At 38.2% G+C, this 12,384-nt stretch overlaps 2 protein-coding genes across 6 annotated transcripts; one reads left to right on the top strand and one right to left on the bottom strand.

Annotated features, from left to right (window-relative positions):
• Positions 1-178: 178 nt before the first annotated feature.
• Positions 179-5,797, top strand: LOC116204140 (agamous-like MADS-box protein AGL11). Its single transcript, XM_031536218.1, has 7 exons — positions 179-216; positions 4,337-4,418; positions 4,608-4,654; positions 4,866-4,965; positions 5,145-5,186; positions 5,364-5,405; positions 5,607-5,797. The coding sequence occupies exons 1-7, from the start codon at positions 179-181 to the stop codon at positions 5,790-5,792; spliced, it is 537 nt and encodes a 178-aa protein (XP_031392078.1). The 3' UTR covers positions 5,793-5,797.
• Positions 5,798-9,122: 3,325 nt separating this feature from the next.
• LOC116205760 (immune-associated nucleotide-binding protein 9-like) lies at positions 9,123-12,280 on the bottom strand. 5 transcript variants are annotated; one of them, XM_031538414.1, is made up of 6 exons: positions 11,628-12,280; positions 11,026-11,281; positions 10,661-10,938; positions 10,069-10,233; positions 9,849-9,983; positions 9,123-9,534 (listed from the first exon to the last, which is right to left on the bottom strand). In XM_031538414.1, the coding sequence occupies exons 2-6, from the start codon at positions 11,258-11,260 to the stop codon at positions 9,304-9,306; spliced, it is 1,044 nt and encodes a 347-aa protein (XP_031394274.1). In that variant the 5' UTR covers positions 11,261-11,281; positions 11,628-12,280; the 3' UTR covers positions 9,123-9,303. The 5 variants fall into 5 exon arrangements, with proteins under 5 accessions (XP_031394274.1, XP_031394279.1, XP_031394278.1 ...); XM_031538419.1 differs by having other exon boundaries at positions 11,730-12,280; XM_031538418.1 differs by lacking the exon at positions 11,628-12,280 and adding an exon at positions 11,525-11,622.
• Between the last annotated feature and the right edge of the window lie 104 nt (positions 12,281-12,384).

The raw sequence follows: 12,384 nt of genomic DNA, 5'->3' as shown, positions 1-12,384 counted from the left end.
TGAATACCAAATCTAGAGACATGCTCAAAAGAAAAGAAAAAAAAATAAGAATTGTTAGACTTCTAGTAAGAGACAAAAATATTATGAACAAAACTCGAATTTGATACCTTATTTAAGGGGAATGAGTACTAAACTGTATGAATCAACCCTTGATGATATCAAATGAACATTTTCGTTTATGACGGCAGATTATCATATCGTACTGGGATATGGATGGTACCACCGGTAGTAGTTCATGTTCAACGTACGAAGTCTTATGTAAAGCATATTGTATTGATCTCGATTCAAAAAATTTAAATGTACGCATTTCGGTATTTAGGCAGGTAGAAGTCCCCTGAGCTCATACCGGAGGAAGGCATCTCTTTGTGCGCGAATTACATACATACATGGTAATAACTCATAATAATATTTGCTCAATTAAGGGTGTGAGTGTGTAAATAAACTATTAAAAAAGCAATGAAGCCTATTGAACAATGTAGAACCCTTTGTCTGTGTTTGTGTGCATTTTGTACACGAACTATCGACGAATGAACTATTTATGAGAGCTTATTCTATGTTTATGGATTGAGATACTAAGAAAGAATGGAAGTCGGGATCGAATATAACAAAGGATCATGTTGATTGCACATGATGCCATTCTGGGTAATGTTAACGAATTCCCCACTGTGCTTAATATAAATAGAAGTTCTTATAGTTGCAGACTACAGTGTGATGATTGAGATCCATTCCTTTTCTGGTCCTTCGTCTTATTTTATCTTCTCTCTTCTTCTTTTTTAATTGCTTCTTCCTCTACGCATTTTTCCCCTTATAATATAAGCCTGAGCTTTTAAGTGAATATGAGCCCAAGTCCGTATAAGCCCAAATGGAAATCTAATATGGTATCAGAGCGGGTTATGCTTCCGCATGCCTACGCGCGTATGCGCATGGACTCACACCACGCCAGACCCAGTATGTCCGAGTGCAGCCAAGAGTGCGCCTCGTGTTAGTGTCCCCCCTCGCCCGAGCACGGAAGATGAGCCCGGCTCGAGGTCAATTGTTGAGGATGGGTATTTAAGGGCACGTGATAACGTGTAGGCAGAAATAGACCACACATTGCACGTGAGGGCGGGTGTTGAGGAGTAAAATGGGATAAATCCCACATCGGAAAAGAAAAGGAAAATTCATGGGTTAATATATGGCTTGGGTACCACCATTTAAAAGCTCGAGCTTTTAAGTGGAAATGGGCCAAGGTCCGTATAAGCCCAATGAAAATTTAATATGGTATCAGAACGGGTTATGCTTCCGCATGCCTAGGCGCGTATGCGCATGGACTCACACCACGTTCGGCCCAGTATGTCCGAGTGCAGCCAAGAGTGTGCCTCGTGTTAGTGTGCCCCCTCACCCGAGCACGGAAGATGAGCCCGGCTCGAGGTCAATTGTTGAGGACGGGTATTTAAGGGCACGTGATAACGTGTAGGCAGAAATAGACCACACATTGCACGTGAGGGCGGGTGTTGAGGAGTAAAATGGGATAAATCCCACATCGGAAAAGAAAAGGAAAATCCATGGATTAATATATGGCTTGGGTACCACCATTTATAAACTTGAACTTTTAAGTGGATATGGACCCAAGTCCGTATAAGCCCAAATGGAAATCTAATAAAAAAGCAAAGTGAATTGGCATCAATGCCCTCTGGCAATGGTGATAATTTGATATAAAAGTATCGATATAGTAAATGCTCCATTTATTACATATATACTCATAAAAATGCTCGAACTTTAGCTTCCTAGCCAACATATTGATATCTTAACTTTGGTGGACCATATAAATTGGATCTATAATAATTTCAGCAATTACATAAGTTGTGCCTTATGTCTTCCGATCAGTACAAGATATTGATCCATGCCCCTGGCTAGGTCTTGTTGTGAAATGCGGTTTTCGCGGTTACTCTAATGCTATCCTTGCAGATTAATTAGACATTTAACCATTCGGGCGTCACTGCTAAAATATCGCAGCAATTGATTGCTTGAATTGAAAGACCTCCATATATATTGCGATGAGCATGCATGTTTCTGTTCAAACCAAATGGTACGTACCTGTTTAAATGCAACACAAATCCAAATGGAATTCGTATATATACAAACTGATTGTATGACTAAAATCCTCGTGGCCAATTCTACTGATCGAGGCAGATAAGTGGGCTAATTGATAATAATTTTTACTTACGAATTATTGGAAGGTGAATATATTATAGTAGTGCTCTATAGGCTTGACAATCATGATACTGCCAGACCACTAAGCTAATGTATAATTACATATTTGAGCAGTAGCCGGCCACGAAAATTATGCAGACGTATACACATATAAAATTTTAGAAATTGCAATTTGCAGTATATATGTATAATCTCTTCTCCATTATCTATAGATATTATATATGCAGATCGATGGATCATAAAATGGCCAATTATTTTAACAAACACATAAATCATATTGAATATATATGTATGATCTTGTAATTTTTGCTATGCTTGGTTTTTTATGTTTTTGTAATCCTTGAGCGATGTTAATATCTGAATACAAATGTTCTTAGTATATATATTACACGTGATCTGCACACAACAAAAGATAAATATATATATACATATATATGTCCGTGTGTGTAGCTCTAATAATATGCGCTCAATTTGCACACTGAACATAATAAAAACATCTTAAAACTTTGTTAGAAGATTAGTTATGATTAATTATTATTTTCTGAAGAGTACAAGTTTTAATTCTATTTTTTTATTAATTGATAGTAATTAATCACTCGTGTATTTTTCTAATCAACACTATGTATGGGAAGGGACTAGAGAAAGAAAGCCTCATTTTAAAACTCGATTCCTCCTTTTCTCGAGCACAAAACATATATGTAAAAGATAACAGTTCCCTATCAAATAAACTTTCGTTATGGAAAGAAAAATGTAACCCATGCACGATAATTATTTTCAATGGATTACAGCGTGAGTTTATATGTAAGAGTATGAAGTTATTTTGTCTCAATTTTTCAATCGACCAAAAGATAAGGACATTGTATTGTACTTGTTTTGGAATGTGCAATTCTAGAACATACAAAATACATTTAATCAAGTATTGCCAACATCTGATAGCATAAGAGTTATACTCGACCATTTTCATTTTATGTCAGTCTCTCCCGAGCTTCCTACATGCAGATACATGCACATATACATACGTATGTACACATTCTGAGTTTGGAGTTTCATTGTCACTTCAAATAATCCCATGGGGTGAATGATTGATAGAGCCATTGACGTATCGAATGCTCATATAACTTGGAAATTAAAGATATCATATAAATCTCCTTGGAACCGAAAAAAAGATAGAATCTATTTTACTTCATCTGTCAAATAGTAATATACATTATAAAAACTCACAAGAAGCGCCTTGTGGTTAGGGTCGAACAATGCTTAAATAAGATGAGTATCAACCAATAAATTGAGAATACCTATAATCTCACTGAAAATATGTACCTCATGTATTTCAAAGAATCTCCTCATAATTGGATTTTTTTCCCCTTATAAGTACTTGGGGTTGTATTCTATTATTTCCTTTCTGTCCTGTTCTCCTTTCTTTTTCTTTCTAGTCTAGACACGATCTAATTTTTGCTTTATGACATAAATTCTTGCAAAGAAATGTGATATACGTTGAGAAAAGTTTTGGAAAAGACTTTGCCTTTTCTCTTTATTTATCTTGACTTGATAGTGGGTATATAGCCGAGTAGGGGGACATCCAATCTCCATGTCTTCTCATTATTACAAGCATTTCACTTCTTAGTACCTGGTATCCATCGGAAAGTTCCCACTAAAACAAGATAGATTGATTGAACAAGAGAGAGAGAGGATATAATTTTTCCAGGAAATTCTACGCTTCTTAAAGCCTTCATGCACAAAATCGACGTTTATTCTCTTCTCAGAATTACTTTTTCATGTCCTTTAACTCCACGAAAGCTGATTGGCTAGAGTCTAGCTAGAAGTATTCGGATACCATGGACAAACATCCCTTTATGGATTATCGGTTCCAAATGATAGTTAATTACGTAATGGATCATATCGTTGCTTTATTAATATTGACGCGATGGTTAATTGATCGAATTATCATCATCATCTTACAACCTTCTAGTTGTGAGTAATATGTCACTCGCCCTTTTTAGTTATCGTATTTTTCCTCTGCTGGCGTACATTATCTACATCTTTGCCACGTTCAGTAATTACGTAACCCAGTAGATATTTACTTACCCCGTGCATCACATCATCGAAAATTATTAAGCTTTACAAGTTATTATATATCGGTTAGCAGCATCAAGACAACTATAGAGAGGTATAAGAAGGCTAGCTCAGACAGTTGGAACACGACTTCTGTTACAGAGATCAATGCTCAGGTAATATTTACGTGTGGCCGTTGTCTGATCTAGTTATTACAAAAGATCGAAAAAAAGCAGCAGATTTCGTCTTTCCTTCTCTAGATTTGCACATTTTTTCCTATAAGTAACTGATTTATATATTTTGTGCAGTTCCTTCCATGCACAATATATGACATATCTCTAATTTATCTTTTTGTATATATGCAGTATTATCAACAAGAATCAGCCAAGCTGAGGCAGCAGATACAGATGCTGTAACAGATAAATTACTTTCCCAAAGATTTTTCCACTTTCCTTGAAATCGACAAATTCGGCAAACAATATCACAGTAGAACTATACTATGTATGCACTACTTACAAAGAATGAAGTTCTACAAACAGAAATATTGTACGCCAATAAGGTATCATAAAACATTATGTGACCCGGCTTTGTGCTGATTATATAGTGCATATTATGCATGGCAGGCATTTGATGGGAGATTCTTTGAGTGCCCTTTCCGTGAAGGAACTGAAGCAGCTCGAGAACAGGCTCGAGCGCGGAATCACCAGAATTAGGTCCAAGAAGGCAACCCTTATATGATCTTTTTTTTTTAGTGCAATCCCCTAATGTAATTATTTACTATATAGTTTTCACAACATCATAATTTCGATAGATATTCCTGTTTTTAATTTTACTTTTAGTAGTTCATCTATTTTTACTCTTACTTGGACAACTCCTGATTTGTTTTCATCCATGTCGAACAGCATGAAATGCTGCTTGCTGAGATTGAGTACTCGCAGAAAAAGGTACGTAATCATATATATATGTATGATTAAGCATATATATATGTGTGTGTGTGTGTATTATATATATATATCCAATGTCTCTTTCTTCTCTCTTTGTGTATCTTAATCTTGCAAACGCTCCATCACCATCTCCATTATAGCAAGAGCTTGTTCATCAGTTCATAATTTGTTTCACAGGAGATTGAGATGGAAAATGAAACTGTGTACCTTTGCACCAAGGTATGTAAAAACTCGTATTCGTGTGCGTAGCTGCAATATGTTCTCCATAATATCTTTATATACACATATGAGATTTCTACTATACTCTATATATGCATATATGAAATTCGCTTAATGATACCATGCATACACCGTAATTTGTTTTTCTACATATTTTGGATTTTCTAATCAGACTTTTCTTGAATCACCATGGACAAACAGATAGCTGAGATAGAGAGGATGGAACACGTGAATATGGTTATGGGCCAGGAGATGAATGCGATTCAGGTGTTGGCTTCCTGCAATTTCTTCCCTCCCAATATGTTGGAGGGTGGAAATTCCTACTCTCATCCCGATAAGAAACTCCATCTCGGGTATGAATCAATAATTCTATGCATACTAGTCTAGATACTTTATGGAAATTGTAGCGTCTCGTCTGGCGTTTTAAATGCTCAGTTGCTGGTGGATCATCGTACTTTTAATAAGTAAGTGTCATAAAAAAATATTATGATCCACCAGCGTATTTATTATAAGAAGTGTCATCAAATGTACGCTGGTGGATCATCGAATTGTACTACGACATGGTAGTGCTGATAGTACTTTAGGTTTAATGTACAAGATGTTATGAGAGCATGTACCGTTCTTGGTTCAAGAATAAAATGTACGTGCCTTCATTTTTATTTATTTATTATTTTTGCTAACTCGGGATGTCCGGGCTTTGCCCTACTAATCCCTGAGGCTCTGTGAACCCCCGGCGGCGCACAAAACGGGTAATCACGGCAAAGGTGCTCCGGTGGCTCCAAGGGGTTTTGAATCTTGGGATCGGGTGGATATTTAAGCTCTTTCTTACCACTAAGCCAAACTTGTCACGACCTAAAATTTCAGCAAAGTTTCTCCAATGTTTTCTCGATATCCATTATTACATAAACCATTCATTTATAACATGCTTTCCACCTCCCAAAACATTTAACCAATTCAGCAATCTATACAAAGGCATATAACCAATTCAGCAGGTTCTGATATGTATATAACTCTCAAGGGAGTACTTTTTCACAGCCATATCACTAGCCCAGCTAAACAAAAGTTTCAGATCGTAACATAACTATAACATTCTACAAGAACTTACTACTTATACTAGGAGTGGCTCTACTGCAAAAGATCCTTTGCGCTAATCCCCGTTGTTCAAAAAATATCTTGTGCGGTTAGTCTAGCTCCTAGCTCATCTGGAAAAATATATGCAGGGGTGAGCTGCATCTCAGTGAATACGATATTTCAAAGTAAAATGAATTAATACATTCATAATTCACAGACAATCAAATATATATATATATATATGTATCTATATACTCTATCACAATATTGAGTCTAATACCAACCTAATCCGTTCATACAACTAACTCAACAAACAAATCTCAAGTAAATTATAAGCCTATCTTCATCATCATATCTCATAAGGGGGCCCCTTTTTCTATTCCGCCGGGTCCAGCGGTTGTTCGTGCCCCTTTTGCTATTCCGCCGGGTCCAGCGGCCGTTCGTGCCCCTTTTTGCTATTCCGCCGGGTCCAGCGGCCCTTCGTGCCCCTTTTTGATATTCCGCCGGGTCCAGCGGCCGTTCGTGCCCCTTTTGCTATTCCGCCTGGTCCAGCGGCCTCATGGCTATAATCACACAATAATACTAGCATACTCAACACATATATCAACTATATTCCTCAATCATTTAGTCACCTCCACTTCTATAACAACACATATAAATATTTACTATCATTTTACGATGGAAGAAAGTACTCACTAAGACCCCTCAAAACGATAACTCAATGAGTCGAGCTGTTTGGTTGTATAATCTCGGTCTCCTCAGCCCCTATTCATATTCAAGCACAAATGTTAGATAATATACCAAATAAAAGCATAAATATACATCAATTCAACTCTCTTGTTCCTATTAATCACAAGCACCCACATAAGAATAAGATAATATGCATAATAATGACATTACATGCTAGTCCGTTTAATTGTTTCTCCATTTTTATTAAAGCTAAAATTACTTCCATACACAGGTTCATCCCACTCTCTACTCGTTATTATCCATCAATCATTGCTCAGTTCTCCTTACTCCTCAATTCCTCATTAAAACATGTTACTATCTCATAATTATTTTGAATTAGTAAATTCGAAGAGGCTCGATATTCAATTGTTAATAAGCAGCTAAGCAGCAACCCAATAAAGTTGGCCTCCATACCCAATTAACCATCAAGCAAAAACATCTAACTTCTTCAATTTGTTGCCTTAGTGAACTCATACAACCAACTCTAAGCAAATGACAAGTGTTCTTATCATCTCATGAACACAACTCCACATTTTTAGCTTATTAAAATAACTATAAAACACTCCAGCACCACAATAAAGGCAAGCCAATTGCCTTGACAAAACTCAGCTCCTAAAATACTATATCGAATTATCAATCCAACTTATTCAACTTACTACTCAAAACAAATTTCCACTTCCAACACTTCCCTTGAACTTCACAGTAAGCAACCTCAGTTAATCCTACGGAAAATTTCTATTCAAGAACACTTCCCCAGTCAGAAAATGAATTGGCATTATTGGGAATTATTTTACCAACCTCTAATTTGCAATTGGCTCAAAGAACAAGATATATGCATATATATGTTTATATATACGCCTGCATATCTATATATATATATATATATATATATATATATTATACTTTCAAGAAGGCATAGATGATTGTAGGAACTTAAACTCCTCTAGTTGCTTAGGTGAAATTCAACATAAAACAATCTATATTACCCACATGCAAGATAATCCAAAGAACAAATAGAAATAAGACAAACAAACACAACCAACACAACTATTTCAGCTTGAACATACCAAACCATGTTGTTTATCTACGCAATTGCAAGTTTCAGCGGTTTGTTTCCCAAATCCCGACTCTCCTTACTTCGTTTCCCTCAATTCTCCTCTAACTTTGCACCTTAGCTCTCTCTCTCTCTCTCCCACTGTTCTGCTCTGTTTTTCCTTCAACTATTTCAGTAGAGAACACAGCAAGAAATTGAAAAGAAAAGGTCAATGGCGGTGGATTACTGAGGGAGAGAATGAAGTACACGTGGGGCCCCTTGCTACCCCTCTTTTTATTTTATTTTATTTTTTCCAGCCACAAAATTTATGGTGTATAATTTACATGTAATATACATAAGCATGTATTTGTATAGGTTATATGTATATATATATGTGCATGTTCGGTTGACCGGTCTCACAAAACTCCTTGGAGTTAAATGTACCTGCCTTCATGTTTATGCAGGTAGAAGTCCCCCGAGCTGATTCTAGATAAAGGCATCCCCTGTGTGCGAAGTACGTATGGTTATAAAAGCTGCCTTCAATGAAGGGTTAGGGTGGTGTTTGAGTGTGTAATTAAAGCTGCAACGAAGCCTATAAACATCCTGCAACTGCTGAATTAGTACGGCCATCGGACTAATTGGACAATATGTAAGGCTCTGTGTTTGTGTGCATTTTGTATGTACTACTGATGAATGAACTATACATACGAGAGATTATTCTATGTTTATGGATTGATTCTGAGAAAGAATGGAAGTCAGGTTCGATTATAACAAAGGATCGCATTTTAAGTACATGTACATCAATTTCGTACTAGACCTGTTACGATCATTTACAGAGCACTAAAGCAGGGATAGTCTCATCTGACATACAGATCTTTGGGGTAGATAGTGAATAACGGAAGCACCATTAGTGAACTTAAAATGATACGCAAATAATGCAAGCCATAAATCCATTTACATGACACGAGCAATCACAAGAGTATTCCATAGGTTACTATCACAACACAAGTGGATATCGAAATCTTCGAGACCGAAACATTCTCCAGGATATCCCGGTCTTGCATATTATAGAATGGGGCATGGTGGGGGCAGCGGTAAGGGCAGCGGTATGGGCAGCGGTATGGGCAGCCGACGGACCCTCTCGGCTCTATGCAGCCTCTCCCTGAGATCATGAATCTCGTCATTTGACTTCGCCTGAGCCAACTGTGCTTGCTCTTCAGTCCTCACACGAGCGGCCTGCTCCTCTGCCAACTTCTGCTCGAGCCTCTTGACCTCCACTCTCAGCTTGGTTTCAATCTAAAGAGTAAGCAATCACACCAAACAGTTCAGTCCAACAAGTCCAGAAATGTTCCTCTTAAATAGCAGATGAGAGATATGGCAGATAATCACAGCCTTCGAAACATAAGTACGCATCTTAGACAAATCCATAATTACCGGAAAAAAGATTAAAAGACTCCGCAAAAACATATTTTATATTGGAATATAATTGTCAGAAATGCCATTGCGGTGAACATTAAATTTTTCAATGACGACACAGAAATACAAAGACAGAAAAAGGGGGAAAAAAATCAATCCGTTGATCAGAAATACAACTGTACGCTAAAATATACCATCTCAGAAATTCGCTTCAGCTGCTCATCATAAGATTTTTGGATCTCTTCCTTAAACTTCAGTATCTGTCCTTGGTTGTAACCTCTGAGAGAGCCAACCGCTTCCTGTTGCTCCTGGAGCTTCTTTGCTCCTTTCTGCCAAACAAACACTCATAGTTTGGAAATTGTTAGTGCAATAGCATTTATTTTACTTGCTTTAAGTTTTACATGCTCTACTTACCCTCATTTCGGCAAATATCTCATCTGAAAAAGGTTTTCCGCCATTCTGGCTTATCACTGCATCGACAAGGGAAAATAGCTCCCGAACTTGGGCTATTTTCTTGTCCTGATCCTTCGTCTTATTATCGAAAAGAACGTGCCGGTTCCCGCAGAGAGCAAGAACATCCTTCAATAAATATTTTACAAGATATCAGTGTGCAGCAGCAATAGTAGAAGATACTCATGGTCAATGTCGTCTTGGTAATTTTTATTGCATTGTATCTTACAAAGGCAGCTCAAAAGCTTTTACTAAACTCAATCTTGGGCAATCTTACTGGAAGTAAACCGAGTTTAGTTCAACAAAATTTCTGAAAGTAGACTACAAAATACTTAAAATTTAAAAACAAGTTGATCTCTCTAGCCAACGTTGAGACTTGAAACTGGATTGTGCTTAGCAGCGTCATCAGAGATAAAGCAATCTGATAAATCTATATTTAGGAATTGGAATCCCCTAGGTGGCATATCAATCAAACCACCTGTTGTAATTACTCAGAGTTTGCAACTTACTTTAAATGATCTATGAATATCTAACTGCATAAAGAGGTAGAGGTCACCTTCAAAGGCTGTGGGCACTCACGACCCAAGTAATCTTCCAGAGTTTCATCATTATCTTCAAGTTCATCCCCACCAGTGAACACAGCAATCATGTAGTTGACTATCTTGTTTCCAAACAAAGTCCTCAGGGCATGGAAGGCAGCTTCTTCCTCCTCCGAAAAGCGGGTCCTAACAGAAAAGACCAAAACCACAGCATGGATCCCTTCCTTGGCCAGATCGATACACCTGACAATTTCTTTTCCAACATCGCCGATTCCAGCAGAACTATCGAAAAGCCCTGCAATTACAAAACATGTCCTAGCTAAGAACCTCTCAATATGCATGAAATATCTCATTCTGCAGAAGTTTGTTAAAAGATCATTACCGGGAGTGTCAATTACATTGACAATCTGGCCATCAGGCAGGACAGTTTGCTGCAACTGGCAGGTGCTTGTCACCCCCGACGAGCTAGCCCTCGACTTGAAAGCCCTCCTCCCAAGAATAGTGTTCCCTGTGGCACTTTTACCATTACCTGTCCTGCCCACTAGAACCAGCGTCCGAACACCAGCATAAGAGGAAGTGAGCCCCCAATCATCATCTATTGCAATCCCAGCCATCATGTAAAAACCAATTCACTTCAACTGCAAGACATAGATATAATCGCGAGTCATACAAAATGTCCTCAACATCAATACCGAGCATGAACAAATCTCACATCTAATCTAATTAGATAAAGTTCCGACTTTTACCAGTCTCCTAGGCCTTATATCGGGAATTTAGCTTCGAAAATAAAACCTTTGCACAGTAGTTTGTCAAAGAAGAACAAAAGACTCGAGCTTTGGAGTTAAGCACAGGATTTCGAAAGACTTATCAAGCAAACATACACGAAAGGCACTGAAATTCGTCTCTAGAGCATAAACAGAACACCATCACTAACAATCTTGCAGCACTGACATCAATAAGATAAGAAGATCGATCAGCTACTACCAGGGAAGTAGAGAAGCTCGATAGATTATTAACGGTTGCACGAAGAGCACTTATAGAGAAGAATCAACGGCAATTCAGCCACCGTAAGTAAGGTAATCAGACAAGGAAGGAGAAATTCGCTTCCTTGCTCGTCCGTGAAGAAGACGAAGGAGGATCACTTCAGATAGAGGAATGAATCGGATTTGGTCGTCGGCAGAAGGTAAGGAAGGCATTTTCGGAATGAATGCTGCTACTGAAGCTGGAGGGCGGGAATGAATTCTTACTCCCATCTCACCCCGACCCCGACAAGAAACTCCATCCCGGTTACGGTACGGATCGATAGTTCTATCTAGACAAATTCCAGTTTGCCGGTGTCCGCCTCCCTCCGCCTCCTCCGCTATCTGCTTCAGACCAACCATCTCAGCCACTTTCATTCCAGCACTCTCTCTCTCTCTCTGAGCTTCTCCCTGCCTCTCCAGATTTCGCTGCTCGGCTGCCTGCCTGCCGCAGGACTTGGAGGGGCATAGACCTTGATGATGGGCTTCAAGAACTTCCCACTCAGAACCGATTTGGCCTAACCTAAAACCCTAGAGAAACGCAACGCAGGTAGTGAAGGGAGGGAAGCGGCTGTGGCGGTGGCTGCGTGCACTGGTGAGTGCAAAGGCGGATCTCCAAAAAAATAAAAACACACAAAAGAATTTCTTGTTCGTTTATAAAATCTATAAAACTTTGAGAGTGAAGAGGAATTTCTCCAAAACCATATGAACTTTCTTGTTTT

This window comes from Punica granatum, chromosome 4, assembly GCF_007655135.1.
Source record: "Punica granatum isolate Tunisia-2019 chromosome 4, ASM765513v2, whole genome shotgun sequence".
NCBI classification, from domain to species: domain Eukaryota; kingdom Viridiplantae; phylum Streptophyta; class Magnoliopsida; order Myrtales; family Lythraceae; genus Punica; species Punica granatum.
This window is presented reverse-complemented; position numbering and strand designations above follow the sequence as displayed.